The sequence below is a fragment of the Harpia harpyja genome, chromosome Z (assembly GCF_026419915.1).
Source record: "Harpia harpyja isolate bHarHar1 chromosome Z, bHarHar1 primary haplotype, whole genome shotgun sequence".
NCBI classification, from domain to species: domain Eukaryota; kingdom Metazoa; phylum Chordata; class Aves; order Accipitriformes; family Accipitridae; genus Harpia; species Harpia harpyja.
The window spans coordinates 5,435,015-5,451,059 of NC_068969.1; the positions used below are offsets into that span (position 1 = coordinate 5,435,015).

At 61.2% G+C, this 16,045-nt stretch overlaps 2 protein-coding genes across 3 annotated transcripts in view; one reads left to right on the forward strand and one right to left on the reverse strand.

The window, feature by feature from the left end:
• The window catches only part of SEMA3F (semaphorin 3F), a 25,413-nt gene extending 13,619 nt beyond the window's left edge, over positions 1-11,794 (forward strand). The window contains exons 3-18 of one of the 2 annotated variants that reach the window (XM_052776223.1): positions 4,446-4,606; positions 5,359-5,421; positions 5,676-5,795; positions 6,158-6,260; positions 6,735-6,863; positions 7,199-7,344; positions 7,587-7,701; positions 7,867-7,936; positions 8,316-8,460; positions 8,545-8,767; positions 8,887-8,975; positions 9,455-9,496; positions 9,773-9,927; positions 10,176-10,240; positions 10,494-10,624; positions 10,710-11,794. In XM_052776223.1, the coding sequence (XP_052632183.1) occupies positions 4,446-4,606; positions 5,359-5,421; positions 5,676-5,795; positions 6,158-6,260; positions 6,735-6,863; positions 7,199-7,344; positions 7,587-7,701; positions 7,867-7,936; positions 8,316-8,460; positions 8,545-8,767; positions 8,887-8,975; positions 9,455-9,496; positions 9,773-9,927; positions 10,176-10,240; positions 10,494-10,624; positions 10,710-11,126 (2,174 nt within the window). In that variant the 3' untranslated portion in view covers positions 11,127-11,794. Of the gene's footprint in view, positions 1-4,445; positions 4,607-5,358; positions 5,422-5,675; positions 5,796-6,157; positions 6,261-6,734; positions 6,864-7,198; positions 7,345-7,586; positions 7,702-7,866; positions 7,937-8,315; positions 8,461-8,544; positions 8,768-8,886; positions 8,976-9,454; positions 9,497-9,769; positions 9,928-10,175; positions 10,241-10,493; positions 10,625-10,709 lie in introns of both variants that reach the window. The other variant, XM_052776222.1, reaches the window with a different exon arrangement.
• The window catches only part of RAD54L2 (RAD54 like 2), a 72,598-nt gene continuing 68,343 nt past the window's right edge, over positions 11,791-16,045 (reverse strand). Inside the window, exon 23 of the mRNA XM_052776221.1 lies at positions 11,791-14,468. Coding sequence (XP_052632181.1) covers positions 14,401-14,468 — 68 coding nt within the window. The 3' untranslated portion in view covers positions 11,791-14,400. The remainder of the gene's footprint in view (positions 14,469-16,045) is intronic.

The following is a 16,045-nucleotide window of genomic DNA, read 5'->3' on the forward strand; positions in this document are numbered from 1 at the left end:
ATGCAAAATGGGGCCTGCTTTTGGTGACCTGAAGATGCAATAAGAGCAGACTGACAGGTAGCCGGTACGCAGTCCAGCAGAGAAGTGCAAAAAAAGGGAGTCTCTAGGGAAAGGGTCTCTGCAGGGGAATGACCGGAGCAGTTTGAGCAGAGCCCTGCTAGCCTGGCAGCTGGTCACCCTGCCATGGACCTGCAGCACAGACTTGGCCAATTCACCTGCTTTCAGCTTCTCCTATATGAAAAAGAGCAAGTTGCTTTGAAGGACAGGCAGCTCAGCACGTCCCCGGTGCTGCCCTGGCCGTGGCAGTCGGCAGGGCTCAACCAGCCCTTCTCCACACCTGTGAGGTGGCAGTGCAGCTTTTCCATGGGCATTGCACTCAAAGCTCTGGGGCCATCCCCTTGGCCTGTTCCATCACCCTGAGAAGCTGCTCTCTGGGCAGGGACAGCCAGCAAGGTGGAAGATGCCCCCAGCCTGTGCCTGGAGAGGGCTGGACCTCTCAGGGACGCAGGATATCCCTGCGGGGAGATGGCCCCGCTGATAGCCCAGCTCGGAAACACGGTGCAGGGTCTGCCTTTCCTTGGAGCCGGCGGAGGCAGAGCAGGGCTGCTAGAGCAGCAGGAGCGCAGAGGGACTGCTGACTTCAAAGACCCACAGTGTGCTGGGGCCAGACATGCCAAAAGCCCTCAAGTCTTGGGCAGAGGCAGAAGAGGAAGCTCCCAGCATCAGGAGGGCTCAAGGACAATGCAGACAATGGCAGGGGATGTGACTCATGGACAGCGCAAGGCAGGTTCAAGGACACAATGCCTTGAGAAGTTGAGGTTTAAAAACCCCTAGAAAAAAAAAAAAAAAGAAAAAAAGAAAAGGAGCCTTTGAGAGTCCGTCTATGAGATCAGCCTTGCCCTCAGATCCCAGCACGGGGGAGGCAGGCAGAGCCCTTGGCGGGGTCGGGGGGAGAAGATGCAAGCAGGCTCGCCAGAAGGAAATGACAGCACCGAAGGCTGGGAGAGCAAAGGAAGGATGGGGCATGGGGCACGGGGCCAGGAACAACAGCAGCGGCTCCCACCCTGCCCAGGAGGCGAGGAGGAGATTTATAATAGCACGCTGGCAATCACGGCCACGCAAGAGGCAGCCTCCGGGTAAGCTGGGTCAGGCTGGGTCAGCCCTGACACTGCCCGGAGCTGAACCTCTCTGTTTTCTGAGGCCATACAGCAGTGCAGCTATGGAACGAAACCACAGCACGCCTCCCAGCTCCTCTTACTGTAATAATCCAGGGCAGGCACAGCTAGGAGTTGGCAAATGGGTCTTCCACCAGCCTTTGATCCGCAGCCAGCCCAGCCGGGCAGGACCCAGAAGCCATCACCGTGCAGCAAGTGCTCGGGAGCGCGGCAGGCTGGTGGGTCTCTGGTTATCGGCACCAAAAGCTGCACCGGCACCTCTCTTATCAGCCAACGGCAGTGAGGGGCTGAAGCCTGATTTAGCGCCAAGCTTCCCTTGGGCTTCAGGGATCTCCTCCATCGTCTGCTCCGACTGATGGCTGGGGGAAGGGGAGAGGACAGCCCTCCGGCACAGCCGGGCTGTGACCCCAGGAAGCCCAGGGTCGCCCCGCACTGAGGATGCTGCAGCTAAGCGGCAGGCGGAGATGATGGATGGGACGAGGCGTTACAGTGGTCCTGACAATAAAGAAAAACACCGTGGCCTTGGGAGATAATGAACACAAAGGAGAGGATGTTTCTCTGGGCTCACCCATCGGTTTAGCCACCGCGCAGCTGCTGCGGAGACCGCCTGGTTCACTGCCTCGAGGGCAGGGGTTTGGATCAAATGCCTTGCGGGTATAGCTGGACTTGAGGGCAAGAAGAGGCTGATTCGTGCCGCAGCAGCTTCCTGCGTAGAGGGTCTGGATCCACAGCGCCCGGTGTTCCCTTGGTGAGGGAGCAGAACCGCACCACAGAGTCAGGCTCGGACCCTCATGGTCATTAACCCTTCCAGAGGTCTCATGGTGCAAGTGCAGGGCAGCGAGTCCTTCCTGGGTCCTCCCACGTACTATCGCAGCAGCAGAGAGGGCTCCTCCGTCATCCCGCCTAACCTTGTCCTTGGACGGGGCTGGGGCAGTTCACAGGGTGACCAGCAGCTGACGTTCCCTGGGACCAACCTTGTCCCCGCTCCACTTAATTACACTCGTGTACTGGATGAACTCTGACCTTCCCTCCCACCCCAACCAGTGCCCTGCCTGACATTTCCCCCTGGGCCAGGCAGGTCCCGGGAGCGCTGGCAGACACAGGAGGGTGGCCGATGCGCAGCGCCCTGCTGGGGACCCAGCGGTGACAGTGGCCCGCAGGGAGGGACAGGAATTCAGCTGTTAATCCCATTCAGCTGGTGGGAAATGGCTTGGAAATCTGCTCCCCCATACCCACGGCACCCAGAGGAGAGCCCTTGGGCACCCAAGGGTACGGGGGAGTGAAGTGGGGCCGCGCACAATTCTTGTGGGAGCAAGAGGAAGGCCAGGAGCTCCCTGACACAGCGGGGAGAGGCTCCTGGCAGAGGAGGATTTGTGTCCCACAGTAACTGGAGCTCTGACCCCAGAGGAAGGGGAGAAGGAAACGCTAGCTGGGAGCGAGCCTGGCTGCGGTGGCGTGGATCCGGGCAGGGACCCCTGCCTGTTGCCTGTGGCCCAGCAGGTCCTTCCCCCACAGGGATGAGCGACGTCAGTGGCATTTCCAGCTCACAGGCACTGGCCCCGCTTCCCCTCTGCCCTGGAAATAGGGTGGAAGGAAGAGAGACGCAACCTCCTGGGTCAGCCGGTCCCCTTTGAACGGAGCCGTGCCCATGCCCACGTACACCCCACCTGCGCCCGGGGCTGCACGTCCACCCATGCTCCCGTCCACCCGGCCAGCACCGGCTCCCCCTGACAGCTTCCCTCCCTCAGTTCCTGACACGCTGCTTCAACCCACGTGATTTTGGGTAATTTCTCAGCCTGGGTCTTACAGATCACCCCGCATTTCCAGCCACACTCCACCTTCCTCCAGTACCCATCCAGCAGCAGCCCATCTCCCCCTCCCATGGCCCTGGTTTTGCACCTTTCCCTGTGCAGCACCAAAGCCAAGAGCAGCCTTGCCAGCGTAGCCAGCCTTCACCCTATCCCTAGCCGGATCCCGCCACTTCTGAAGAGGAAAGCAATGTGTTATGATCTCTGGAAGCTCTAAGGCCTGCCTCAGTGCCGGTCTCCCCTGCCTTGATCCCTGGAGCAGGCGCTTGCTGGGGTGGCAGCTGCTGTGATCCTGTGTCTGGTGCAGCAGCCGCTCCCGCCGTGCTGGGGGATGCTCGCCCCGCCAGCCAGCCCCAAAACCTGGCGCTGCACATCACGGACCGATGTGGGCCCCGGAGATGTTGTTTCAGGAGTGGTTAGCCAAGAGACAAGAGCTTATTGTCCCTCTCGCACACCCACGTGTCTGCAACTGTGCCAGAGGGGCCACGCTAGCCGCCCCCGGGCTTCTGCACAGGAGCTACAGCCTGAACAGCAAAGCCTTTCCCGCTGTCCTGTCTCCACTCCCCACGGAGCACGCCGGGTCCGTGGCACACCTTCCCCCTCGGCAAGGTGGCTCTTCCCTCCAGCAGTGCTGAAGGGGTGCTCTTGAAAACCCTGAGCCGGTCTAATGCTGGGTTTAGGCTGTCTCAGGACATAGTGGGGGAAACGTGGGGTGGTGGATGCAGGGTCAGAGTGGTACCCGGGGCACAGCTCAGGACTTCCCTTACAAGCTCCTTAGGGCAGGGATGGGCCATCCATCTCTCTCTCTGTCCCGCTGCACCCATCCGCCTGCCTGAGGGCATGGGGTAAAGCCCAGCACCCAACAGACACTTCACAGACTAAACGGCTTGGGGGTGGGCAGAGGAGAGGTGTCCAGACCCAGCTGTGGCAGCTGTGTTACCATACAACCTTCCCTTGGAGGGATGCTTTGCCCCAGCAAATAGCCAAAATATTTTTACGTAAACTCTTTTGATCTGAAGCCTGGGGAAAACATGCTAGGAGTTACAGCAAGCAAGTAAGTCTCCTCTGTTCTCAGCCCTCTCCCCATGGTTTCGGGGTGCAGAGGCTTTGGGGCTCCAAGGGCTCCTCTGAAAGGCAGGCTGGAAGCTGAGTGACCTGGGCTCCTCAGGCTGGACTGCTGTCCTGCCCCGCAAACCAGCCCAGCCCAGGGCAAGGTCAGGGTAGTTTTCCTCTTTGTAGAAGTGACTCACTGTTTACTCCAGGTAGGCTCATGGGAGGAGGCTTCGTGATGAGCTTTGGGGCACCGAGGGTGGTGTTTTTCTGCTAAGGCAGGGAAGTAGCGTTCCCTTGGGGCAGGGGTGGGTAGGCAGAGCTGTCCCAGAGAGGGGGAGCATGGGGCCTCTGGCTCCTTGTTATGTCGCTCACGGATGGCTTTCTCTTTCTCCCACCTTGTCCTCCTCAGATCTGCTGAAATCTAACAGCTCTCGCCTGTTGCTGGCCTCCGGGGACGGGCTGGATTTCCAAGCCCTCTTGGTGGATGAAGACAGGGCCTGGCTGATGGTGGGAGCAAAAAACCACATCTTCCTGCTCCACCTGGACCATCCCAGCAGAGAGCCCGAGAAGGTCAGTGCTGGGAGGAGGGTGTGAGCATGACCCTGGCCAGGCTGGCCTCTTCCTCCCTGGGAGCTGCTCCTCGTTCCAGTGCTGGGGCGTGGAGGTGGATGTGCTCCGAGCTGGCCTGCTCTAACGTCACCGGGGACACGTTTACACCAGGATGTCTCAATCAGTGGGGTCAACCCGTCCCTGGCGGTGTTGAGCCCCGCTGGGACAGGCCAATGCTGGGGAGGGACAGGGCAGCTTGGCCAGGAGAGGAGACCTGGGTGGACCCTGGGCATGGGTGGAAGGGCAGTGCCCGGAGCCCTGCTGTCACACCTAGTCCCTGCTGCTGCTGCAAGAGCTAAAACAACTCCAGCAGCAAGTCCGCTAATGTCATCCCAAGACATCCTGCTGGCGGGGTGCGCAGTTCAAGCCCAACAAAAGGAAAGCCCATTAAAGCGCTGCAGCCTGGTGTTCCCACGGGCTGGGATCCAGGAGAGCCTGCCCACTGACTGGGTGTGCCGTGGCCCACCCAGGCTATGTCCCCACGCCAGATTCGCTCTGAGCCTATTTGGCAGGCTGCCTGCCAAGCTTGGCCGGGCCCTGGGGACCCAAGGGGGTGTCAGACCCATTGCAGAGCAGCCCTGTGTCCTTACCATGCGCCTGTGCCTGGCAGCACCTTTTGACTGAGCCCGTTCCCACCGGTGCCCGCGGGAGCCAGCTTACCCAGGCAGGTGAAGGAAAGCAAGGGTTGCATTGGCAGGGTCTCTGTGTTGCAGATTTTCTGGCCAGCCTCCAGGGAGCAGGTTGAACACTGCCAGCTGGCGGGGAAGAACGTGGAGGTAAGCAGGGCTGGCAGCCCCCGGCTCACGGCCTTTTGTGGTTTGCCATGGATGTTAAACACCCACATCACCCCGAAAGGGAGCGTGGGGTCTGCCTGAGACAAGGGTGTTGAGCCAGCCAGAGTTAAGCTCAGCTTACTAGCTGTCAGGGGAGGATCTGGCCCGGCTCCTGCATCCCAAGCAGACACGCCACGGGGCTGGGCACAAGTGCCCAGACCTGGGCTCAGACCACTAAAACATCTTCCCTTGAGCAGACGGAGTGTGCCAACTTCATCCGCCTCCTCCAGCCCTTCAACAGGAGCCACGTGTTCGCCTGCGGGACCGGCTCCTACCAACCCGTCTGTGCCTTCATCCAGCTGGGAGCCAGGGGGAAGGTGAGGGACACCCTGGCCAGCCACATCCCCATTGCAGAAGGTGGCAAGAGACCCCCAGCACGTCCCCGTCCTCCTCCCCAGCGACTGGGGGTGGGAGAGGGAGCCCCAGAGCCTGCGGAGGGTGGCCAGCCAGCCTGGTGCAGTCCCTGATACTTGCGTGGCTTTGCTGTGCGTGGGGAGAAGCAGCCCTGGCTTGGCAGTGCCAGGGTGCCCCATGGGGACAGGACCCGGTCCTGGCAGCCCCCTTGAGGGACCCGCTCGTTGCAGAGCTGAGCACACCAGCTTCCTTCCCACTCTTCTCCACATGCCCAGCTTGTTTCCAGCCTCCCCCAGGGCTGACATCTCCCCTTTGGCTCTGGCAGGGTCCCGGGGCTCCCCCCATGCGGTTGGTGACCCACTCCTTGGAATCGGGGCGAGGACGGTGCCCGTACAGTCCCCATGAACCCTTCACGGGACTCCTCGTTGGTAAGAGGGAGCGGCGAGCAGAGGTGATGCTGGAAGGTGGGAGCGTTGGGAATGGTCTGTGCTGGGAGGCAATGGCAGCGGTGCCTGCACCACAGCTCTGCTGCGCATGGCTGTGGTCCTGGGCTGGTGCCCGAGCTGGTGCGAGTGAGAGGAGCCATCCCGCAGAGCCTGGTCCTGCCCCGGCACACCCCGACCTCGCGGTTCCTGCACAGAATCGTGAATGTAGGGTGTAGATCGAGTGGCACGCACATGGGGGTGTGCGGTGTCACCAGCCTGCCTGCCTCATACCGGCGCTGTGGAAGGGCTAGGCAGGTTGGGGGCTAGAAGCCATGCTGGGTCACGGGTCTGGAGCAGGCTGCCAGCCAGGCTGTGCCACTTCCACCCTCCCTGACCCGCCGAGGATGCAGGGGAGTCCTGCCAGGGTACCTCCGGCGGTGACACCCCAACCCAGCGATGCCCCCTCTGACCCAGCAGACGGGGAGCTCTATTCGGGCACCTCCAGTGACTTCATGGGCAGCAGCGCTGCCTTTTTCCGGACCTGGGTCCACGGGGCCGAGCAGAGCTACATCAGGACGGAGCAGAACCAGGACCACTGGCTACACGGTAGGAGCGGGGGGACCTGTGGGGCACGAGGCGGGGGGGTCTCCTGCCTGCTGGGGAGAGGCTGGGGCCAGCACTGGGTCCGGAGCTCAGTGGTCTGGCTCCCTTCTTCTCTCTGGGGGGAAGCACTGATGAAGCCTCTGGTGGGACCCGCGCTCCAGCACGCACTCTGCAGCCTGAGCGCCAGGAATGGGGCTCTGCCTTCCGAGGAGCAGGGTCTCCATGGGGCACCCCGCGTACCCTCAGCCCCTCACGCTGCTCCCAAGGGCTGTCAAGGGCAGTACAACAGGGTCGGATCAGGGCACGGGACCACGTTGCGCCGCTCCTTTCCCCTGCAGAGCCTGCGTTTGTCGGCGCCTACGCCATCCCTGATACCTACAACCCACACGATGACAAGGTCTACATCTTCTTCCGTGAGACGGCCGTGGAAGCTGGGCAGTGGGAGAGGCGGCACATCCACGCCAGGGTGGCCCGGGTCTGCAAGGTCGGTCACCGAAGGCCAGCACGCCATGGCCGGGTGTCCCACCACGTGGGCTTTTACCTCCTCCGGGCCAAGGGGCATCCCAAGCAGGTGCCAACAGCAGGACGTGAGGGTGTCACTGCACACCTACCACAGAGCAGAGGGCTCAGGGCTGGGGGGATGTCCTGCTGTGGGGACGGAGGACCACGCGGCGGTGGGGGAGGCTCGGAGGGGCTGGACTGAGCCCGGCTGTTGGTGCCCAGCAGAATGACGTTGGAGGGAAGCGCAGCCTCATCAACCGCTGGAGCACGTTCCTCAAGGCCCGCCTGGTGTGCTCCATCCCTGGGCCCCAGGGCACCGAGACCCACTTCGACCAGCTCGGTGAGTGCACAGCCCGGTCTGCGGCTGGGAGCAACGCTGTTCCACCACAGCTGCTCCTTCCAGTATGCCCCAGGGAGGTGGGCATGGCATGGAGGATGCCCGCCTGCATCCCCTGGACTGGCGCTCCAGCTCCTGGGTGCCTCACCTCCACCCTTCTCTTTGTAGAGGATGTTTTCCTCCTGCGCACCCGGGACCCCCAGAACCCCCTCATCTTCGGCCTCTTCACAGTCTCCAGGTGAGCAGGGCTCTGGCTAGCCCTTGCGTGGGGCAGTGCAGCCCCCCCAGCCCCTCACCAGTGCTGCCCCACGGGGAGCCCTGGGAGGGAGAAGGACGGGACCAGCACCCAGATGGCAGAGGAAGGCCACCAGCCGTTTCACTGCTTTCCCTGCTGCCGGTTCACCAGCCCGTCTGCCAACCCACCAGATTTGGCATCGGCACAGCCAGTGGTCCCCCAGGCTGGACTGGCTGTGCCAAAGGGATTCTTGTCACCTCCCGGGTGCCGTGCACAGCTCTGGGGCTGACAGGGGACAGCGTGGGCTCAGGGGCGAGGGCATGCATGCGCCTGGTCCTCGTGGAGCAGCAGGGACGCTGACAGTCCCGCGCTCCCCCCACAGTGGCGTCTTCAGCGGCTCTGCTGTCTGCGTCTACTCCATGGCTGCCGTGAGAGCTGCCTTCAGCGGGCCCTTTGCGCACAAGGAGGGATTTGACTACCGCTGGGTAGAATACAAGGGCCGCGTCCCCTATCCCCGTCCCGGCACGGTAAGGGGCTGGGGAGCAGGGTGGGGGGGGAGGCGGGACAGGCTGTCTCGACCCTAATGCAGCCCCCCCCATGTTGCCACGCAGTGCCCCAGCGAGACGTACGACCCCCTCCTGCAGTCCACCAAGGACTTCCCCGACGAGGTGATCAGCTTCATGCGCACTCACCAGCTGATGTGGGAGCCTGTATACCCGCAGGGCCGCCAGCCTGTCCTGGTGAGGGTCAACGTACCTTACCGGCTGCGGCGGCTGCTGGTGCACAGGCTGGAGATGGAGAGCCGGCACTACGACGTGCTCTTCCTCGGCACAGGTGGGAGCTCACCCCGGCTCTGGGGACGCTGTCACCGCGGGGCAGCCTGTATGGCACGCTGGTCCTGCTGGTCGGGTGGCTCCTAGCCCTGACAGATCCTTCTCCTGCTGCGTTCACAGATGAAGGTAAAATCCTGAAGGTGGGGCTGGCCGGTGGGGCGAGCCGTGGCACCGAGGCGATCAGCCTGGAGGAGATCAGCGTCACTAAGGTACGGGAAGCCGGGGCTGGACCGCGGTGGCTGGACCACACAGCCTCCCCTCGCCCCGTGGCATCCTCCCTGCGAGATCCTGCGTCAAGTCACTGGCTTCTATCGAGGAGGTCCCTCGCCTCACTGCTGGGGGCTCCCACCCGCCCTGACTGGCAGGCGATGCTGGTAGCACGGAGGGGAGCCAGCCGGACCCGAGCCAAGTCATCTCCCAGCTCTCCATCCAGTCCCTAGGAGGGATGGGGGTGACACACCAGAGCCCAAACTAAAATGGGAGGGCTGAGCCCAGGTTTGAAAGCACGGCTGCCAGGCAGGGCTGCCCACACCGAGCAGGGCCAGCCCAGGCAGCTTGCGTGGAGCTGGGACCAGGGACCTGGGCCGGGGTCCCAGCATGCTGCCACCTGAGGGTCCCAGCCCCACTGGCAGGCTGGGGCACCCCTGAGGGACTGACAAAGCTGCAGCACTGTCTCCTTCCCCTCCAGGTGCCTTCTCCCATCCTGGACATGAAGTTATCACCGAAGAGGGTGAGTCCTCCCTCCTGCTTCTTCCTAAAGCAGCCAAGGGACAGGGAACAGAGGGCAGCTGGCCCCTCTGCCTGGGTCCCTTGGCCCCAGGGCTTGCACATTTAGGGAATGGGCTCCTGCTAGGGCAGCCTGCGGGGTGGCGGTCTCTGCCCTGCACTCCCCCTGTCACCCAGCGTCCCCATCCCAGCAGGGCGCAGGGAGCTCTGTTCCCTGGCTAGCCCCTGTCTCCAGCCGTGGGTATACTGACCGCCGCTGTTCTGCTTGCCCGAGCAGCAGGAGCTGTTTGTGAGCAGCACCCACGGGCTGCTCCAGCTCTCCCTGTACCGCTGTGAACTCTACGGCAAAACCTGCACCGACTGCTGCCTGGCCAGGGACCCTTACTGCACCTGGGACAGCAAGACCTGTGCTCCTCAGCTGCTCACCGAGAAGAGGTTAGCGTCCGCTCAGGCCAGCCCCGCTGTCCCTCTGCGAAGGGACGGTGCTCGGAGCAGGGAAGGGCAAGCTGCTGGCGCTGGAGGCTTTACCTGTCAGCCCAGATCCCTGCTGCCACTCTGCCAGCCAGTTCCCCGGCCCTCCCTGGTCCCCCCCACCCTCCCCTTCTCCCCGGCTGCTCTGCCACTGAGGGGTCCCACAGCTCGGGGCGGATGCCACCCCACAGCCCCTGTCTGCTCTCCCACAGGCGTGCCCGCTGCCAGGACGTGCTGAAGTCTGATCCGCTCAGCCAGTGCCAGGACACCGCAGAAGGTGAGCGCCAGCCCCAGCCCCTCTGAGGAGCCCCACTGCAGGCAGCCAGCTCTGCCCAGGGGCCAGGAATGCCCAGGAGGGTGGGCGGCACGGTGCTGGGAAACCAGTGCCCACCAGCTGCACCAGCATCATCTGCCGCAGACCCTGTGCCACCCACCGCGTGCTGGATGCTCCATGCCGCCCTCCCTCCTTGCCCTTCACGCAGCTCCCACGCAGGGTACTCACCCCTTCCCCTGTCCCGTCCCCCATGCAGGGACCGCTGCCACGGAGAAGCTTGTTTTTGGGGTGGAGAAGAACTCAACCTTCCTTGAGTGCCTGGCCCGCTCCCCGCAGACAACCGTCCGGTGGCTGGTGCGGCACGGCGAGGAAACGGCCCTGAGCGAGGTACGGGGGACGGGGTGGTGGGGACGAGGCGCAAGGGTGGCTCGGTCCCCGGGGACTGACCCACTGTGCTCTGCTTTTGCCCCAGGTCAGGAACAACGGCCACTTCTCGGTGCTGGAGCAAGGGCTGCTGATCCGCCAGCTGGCAAGGGAGGACGCGGGCACCTACGAGTGCCAGGCGGTGGAGCGCTCCTTCTCCCGGCCCCTCACCCGGTACAGCCTCCGCGTCATCAGGCACGAAGCCATGGAGGTGCCACCTTACAAACGGAGCAAGGGGGCTGAGCTAGGAGGGACCCACCAGAGCCCCCGGCCCCGGATTGACCTGCACCCAGGCTACAAGGGCTTCCCGCGCGCCCTGGGGGCACCGGGCACCAGCCTGGATGTCTACTGCAACGCCCTGCGGCACCAGGAAAGGCAGCGGCAGAAATCCTGGCACCAGAAGTGGCAGCACCCATCCCCGGACAGCAAGAACGGCCGGGTGCGGAGGCACCCCCAGCCCCTGTGAAGGGGCAGAGGGAGCCGGGGCCGCCCGCGGCTGCCTTCCCGGTCTCTCCGGGGCCCTTCTCGCATGCGGGCATCGGCTCTGAGACACCTCAGCTTCCCGCGCAGAAACGCCTCGCTGTTACTACCTCAAACCCTGCCAGTCCCTGCCACCTCTTCGTGTGCCCCACGGGCCACGCCGGGGCGAGGGCATGCAGCCTGCACCGGCTCTCTGAGACTCAAAGCTATTTACGCCCTGCAGAATATTTATTCTCCTTGTTTTCCCCCGGCCTTTAATGACGATCCTCAGCAGCAGCAATAATAAGCACAGAGGACAGAGAAGGGAAACAGCCAGCTCTCACAAATGGTTCGCTGACACCCAGCAGCATCCAGCCCTGCCATGGACATCCATGCGCCCAGGCTCTCTCCCTTCTGGAAGCGGCAGGCTCCTCGCTGCTGCCCTGGCAGCACGGTGCTCACCTGGGCGGCTGCGGAGGTGCCAGCAGAGCCCAAATGCCGCTGGAGGCAGCGGGACACGGCTGCTTGCTGAGCCTGGGCTCTGGCAGCGAGGCACCTGGGGTTTGCAGAGATGCCCATGCCCAGCCCAGCTCCGATCCACTTCAAACCACACCACTTTTTAAAATTTTGACATTTATTTTACCAAAAAAAGAGAGAGAAACAACAGGCAGTTATACCAACTTACAATTTATTATTTTTTTAAAAAATGACATGAAACACAAGTAAAAATAAATACATCATATAAACAACAAATTGTTCAAAGTCTCTGTTCTGGGAGATCAGGCGAGCACATCCCGTTTGACAGAGAGAAGAGGGAAGCACATGATCATGCGTGGGGCCAACCGACCAACCCACCCTGCTAGCGATACTCCTCTTTCCAACCACAAAAAGACAGGCCACAAACTAAGGCGGTAGTAAAAAAGAAAAGAAAAAAACCCAAAGAACCCCAAACCAACAGAAAACCCAAAATGAGACTCAGTGATGGATTCCTTCAGGCTCCTGTGGATCTGCCAGAGACTCCAGCTCCGAGCTGGGTGCCACCAAGGTGGGAGCCACAAAGCAGCAGCGGGTGGTGGTGGTGGTCCGGGAGGTGGCAGAGGTTGCTCTCCCTCACTCGCACCGTCGTCCCTTCGAAGGGAGCGCTTGCTCTGAGTTGCAAGGAGCCATCATCTCACTGTACTCTAGCTGGACTACGTTCCCCTTTTAACCTCTGCCCCCCACCCCAGCCCTCCCCCCGGTCCTTCCAAGACTGGATTAACAAAATCCATCCCAGAGTGGCGAGAAACACCAGTTGTGAAGGTATTTGCTGTACTTGTCCCTGTTGGTCTGGAAGCCACCCACAAACCAACAGCAATTCTCTTGCATTCAGCCATTTGCTGACATCATTAAGCCAAAATATACATTATTTTTAGCAAAGCCCCCGTGGAAATCCCATCCTTTGCTTGCCGGAATATTTGCTTTCTGTGAGTACCTGCATCCACCCCACCAACCTCCCAGGCACGCCAGGAGGCCAACGTGCAGCAGATCCTGCCCAACGTGGGCCAGGCTGGGCAATGTTTCCCCCACCCCGCAGCCCCCCCGAGCTGCACCAGCAGAGGGGCAACAAGACCACCAAGACCAGGGCACACAGCAGCCACAGCGCTCCCCACGCCTGTGGCATCATGTCCCGCAGCGGTACCCAGCCTTCGCTCGACTGTCCCCAGGAGTGGAAACCTCCCACCTAAGGGAAGGGCTGAGGGCTGGGTGCCGACACAGAGGGCAGCCGGCCGCCCCCGGGGCCCCTGCTGCTCTGCCCCAGCCTCGGGGCTGTGCTCAGATATCTTCCTTAGCATCCAAAAACCTCAGCGGAGAGTCCTGCACTGCTGTCCTCAGTGTCACCCACAGCCCCACCGCAAACTGGAACTGGCAGCTGCTTCCATCCGGTCATTTGGAGACAGAAATTCAGCAGCAAAAGAAAAATTTAACCCGTGCAGGGAAAAGCCCTTGTTCCAGGCTCAGGAAAACGGAGACAGGACCCTCTGCAGCAGAACCACATGCTGACGAGGAGCAAAGTCTGGGGAGGCCAGATGAGGGGGAGAGGGAGTCCCATGGGAGAGGACTTTTAGGGCTCAGAGAGGTGTCCCCACTTGGAAAGCCCCTGGATAACCCACACACCCTCGCAGCTTCCTTGCCACAGTGCCATGGGAGAGCAGGTGCCGCCAGTCACCTTGGAGCAGCCCCAGTCACTGCCAGCCCCCACGGGAGCCCCGTGGTCGGGGCGTCACGGCTCCCTCTGCAACCACCTCTCAGCCAAGGCTCCGAAGAGGCCCGGGGGACCCGGCCTCTCGTTAATGGGGTGCTCAGGGCTGGTACGTGGGGCAGAGAGGTGCCGCACCACCCTGCTCTGCTCAGGGAGAGCGGCCAGGGTTCCGCTTGGGTGCTTGCTGTACTGGGGCACTGTGCTGCAGCTGCCCGGAGCTGCAGATGTTTGCTAGCGAGATGAAGCCCCTTGCAGCAGGTAGTATCCAGGGGCAGCCGCACCACGGGAGGGTGGTGAAGGGTCTCCCAGCTGCCATGGCCACGCAGGAGCCAGGAGAGCCCTCACAACTCGCCCTGGTGCCAGGAGGTTAACAGTCAGCCCGTGGCACAAAGCGTGCACCCTGCAGCAGCTGAGCACCGGCTGCCTCCAGCTCCTACGGCCACAGGGCTTGGGCTATGCCAGGGAGCCCCGGGAGGACATCAGACCAGATGGCAGCACGGGGACGTGCCCCAGAGGCTCTCCTGGAGAAGCAGGAAGCAAAGAAAATGGCATGCAGTCACAGGTACCGACCGCTTCCAGAGCCGTGGTGCCAACTGCCCCCAGCAGAATCTTCATGCCTCGTCCCAGCACAGAGCCACAGAAAAGCCCTGTTCAGAGAGGACTTGGGAGGGTCCCTCAGATGAACCCCACTACCCTGACCACCACCAACGAGGAGGGGGGCTGTGGCAGGGCTCTGGTGAGGGTCTGCTCACGCTCCGGCCTCCCACATGCGCCCGCAGGTCTCAACACTTGCTACTCTCGACAAGGAAAGCCCTTGCCTAGGTCCATTCCCCAAATCCACCGGAAAACTGACAGCCTCACAGGGATGCAACGGACATCTGGGCAAGCTCGGTCATACAATGTCACAGGGTTGTGCATGAGGTGGACACACAGAGCACAGGAGGGCATGACTCACAGATGCAGCACTGTCAAGTCTTTGGAGAAACTTGCATGAACACCATCAGTTAATTTGCTTTGTTACTTTTGTGGGGGGGTTTGATTTTTATTTCCATGGTGCATCCAAAGACAAGTTGTCCAGCAGTTTGCTCAGAACCCCTCGGTTTTCAACTCCTAGGATATGTTAAAGAAGAAAGCACTATTTTAATGTTTGGTTTTTTAAAAAAATAATTAAAATAATTTGCATAGCTAAACTGTTGATCTAAGGCTTCTATGAACGGTGTGGTTATGTTTGACAGACAATGTCCATTAAACAGAGAAAGACACTAGGAAAGCCCCATAACATTTTTTTTATTATGTTTTTGTAACACACACGTGCACACACATCCCTCTCTCTCTCTCAGGAAGGGAGGTCCCCATCTTCCAGCACCCCTTTGACAGAGGATGTCAAGACATCCTGCCCTTTCCTACACCTAGCTGGTCCCAGCAAACACCAGCAACTGCAGCTTCCACGGCCTGAGAGGTCCCCTACAAGCTACCACTGCTCCAAGGTCCCAGCCATGCTGCAGGGACATCCCACACAGGTGTGCACATCTGCCTGGTGACACCCAGATGCGACACAGAGGTTCCCTGGATTTCAAGTCTCCAACCTAACGCGTTCACGCACACAGTCATGCACACCAAGTCCAACTGTGCTTGGGTACCCCCACCTCTCCCTAGGAGCCCTGGCACCGAGGCGAGCAGCCAGCGCGTTCGCTGTCGGGGCAGGGCCAGCCTCTGCAAGCATGTGGCAGAGCAGGGCTGGGCTGAGCGCCGCTCCCCACGTGGGGAAAGGCGCTTCCCCGGCAGGAGCTCTGCCTTCCCAGCTCCGCACGCCTCGCAGCCCTCCTCCTCACTGGGAATGAGCACGGGAGGCTTCCACAAGTGCTCCTCCACCTGCCCCAACATGACAAGAGGACTCCATCGTCCCTCTGGCTGCTGCAGAACACCCAGAGCAGCTCCTCCCTGCTCTGGCACGATCCCCCGATGGGGCACATCCAGCCAACGCGACACAGGTCAGCTACAGGCAACCTCCGCAGCTGGCCCTGCTTCTAAGACTATGCTTTGGTCAACCGGCTGCTTCTCCCCACACAGACAACCCAACAAGCAACCACTGCATGATGGAGGCCAGAATTTTATTTTCTTTTAATACGGAAATTAATTTAAAAGTAGAAAGAAAGAGTCCCCCAAACAATAAATATTACGCCTTCATGAAATAAATTAACGTAGAGGTTCTGTGCAGGGGGAAGTCGCTCCAATCACAGATTCAACAGCAACCGGCACTGGCTCCAGTGTCCCCTCCCAAACTTCTCCACTGCCTGGCACAGTGGAGAAGCAGCAGCGAGCCCACCTACCCCCGGATCTGGTGGGCCACAGCGGGGCGAGACGTGGCCTTCGCACAGCCTGGCAGCGCCACGGAGCCAGGGAAGTCACCAGGATTCCCCTCCAACGGCCACCGAGACGTCTGGGATTGCTCCACTCATCTGGCACACAGAACCACAGGGCCAACCTACCTTGGACAGGACCCTCCAGAAGGGCCTGAGGGAGCCCCCCACCAGAGCCCTGCCCTCCTTGCTGTGGCAGGAGCCTGCCTGGAGCCCTCACACTAGTTTCATGTGAATTTGAAGAGGATGACAAATTGTTTGTGGGGTGTTTTGTTTCTTTTTCCTTTTTTTTTTTTTTCCTTTTTTTTTTTTTTTTTTTTTTTTTTT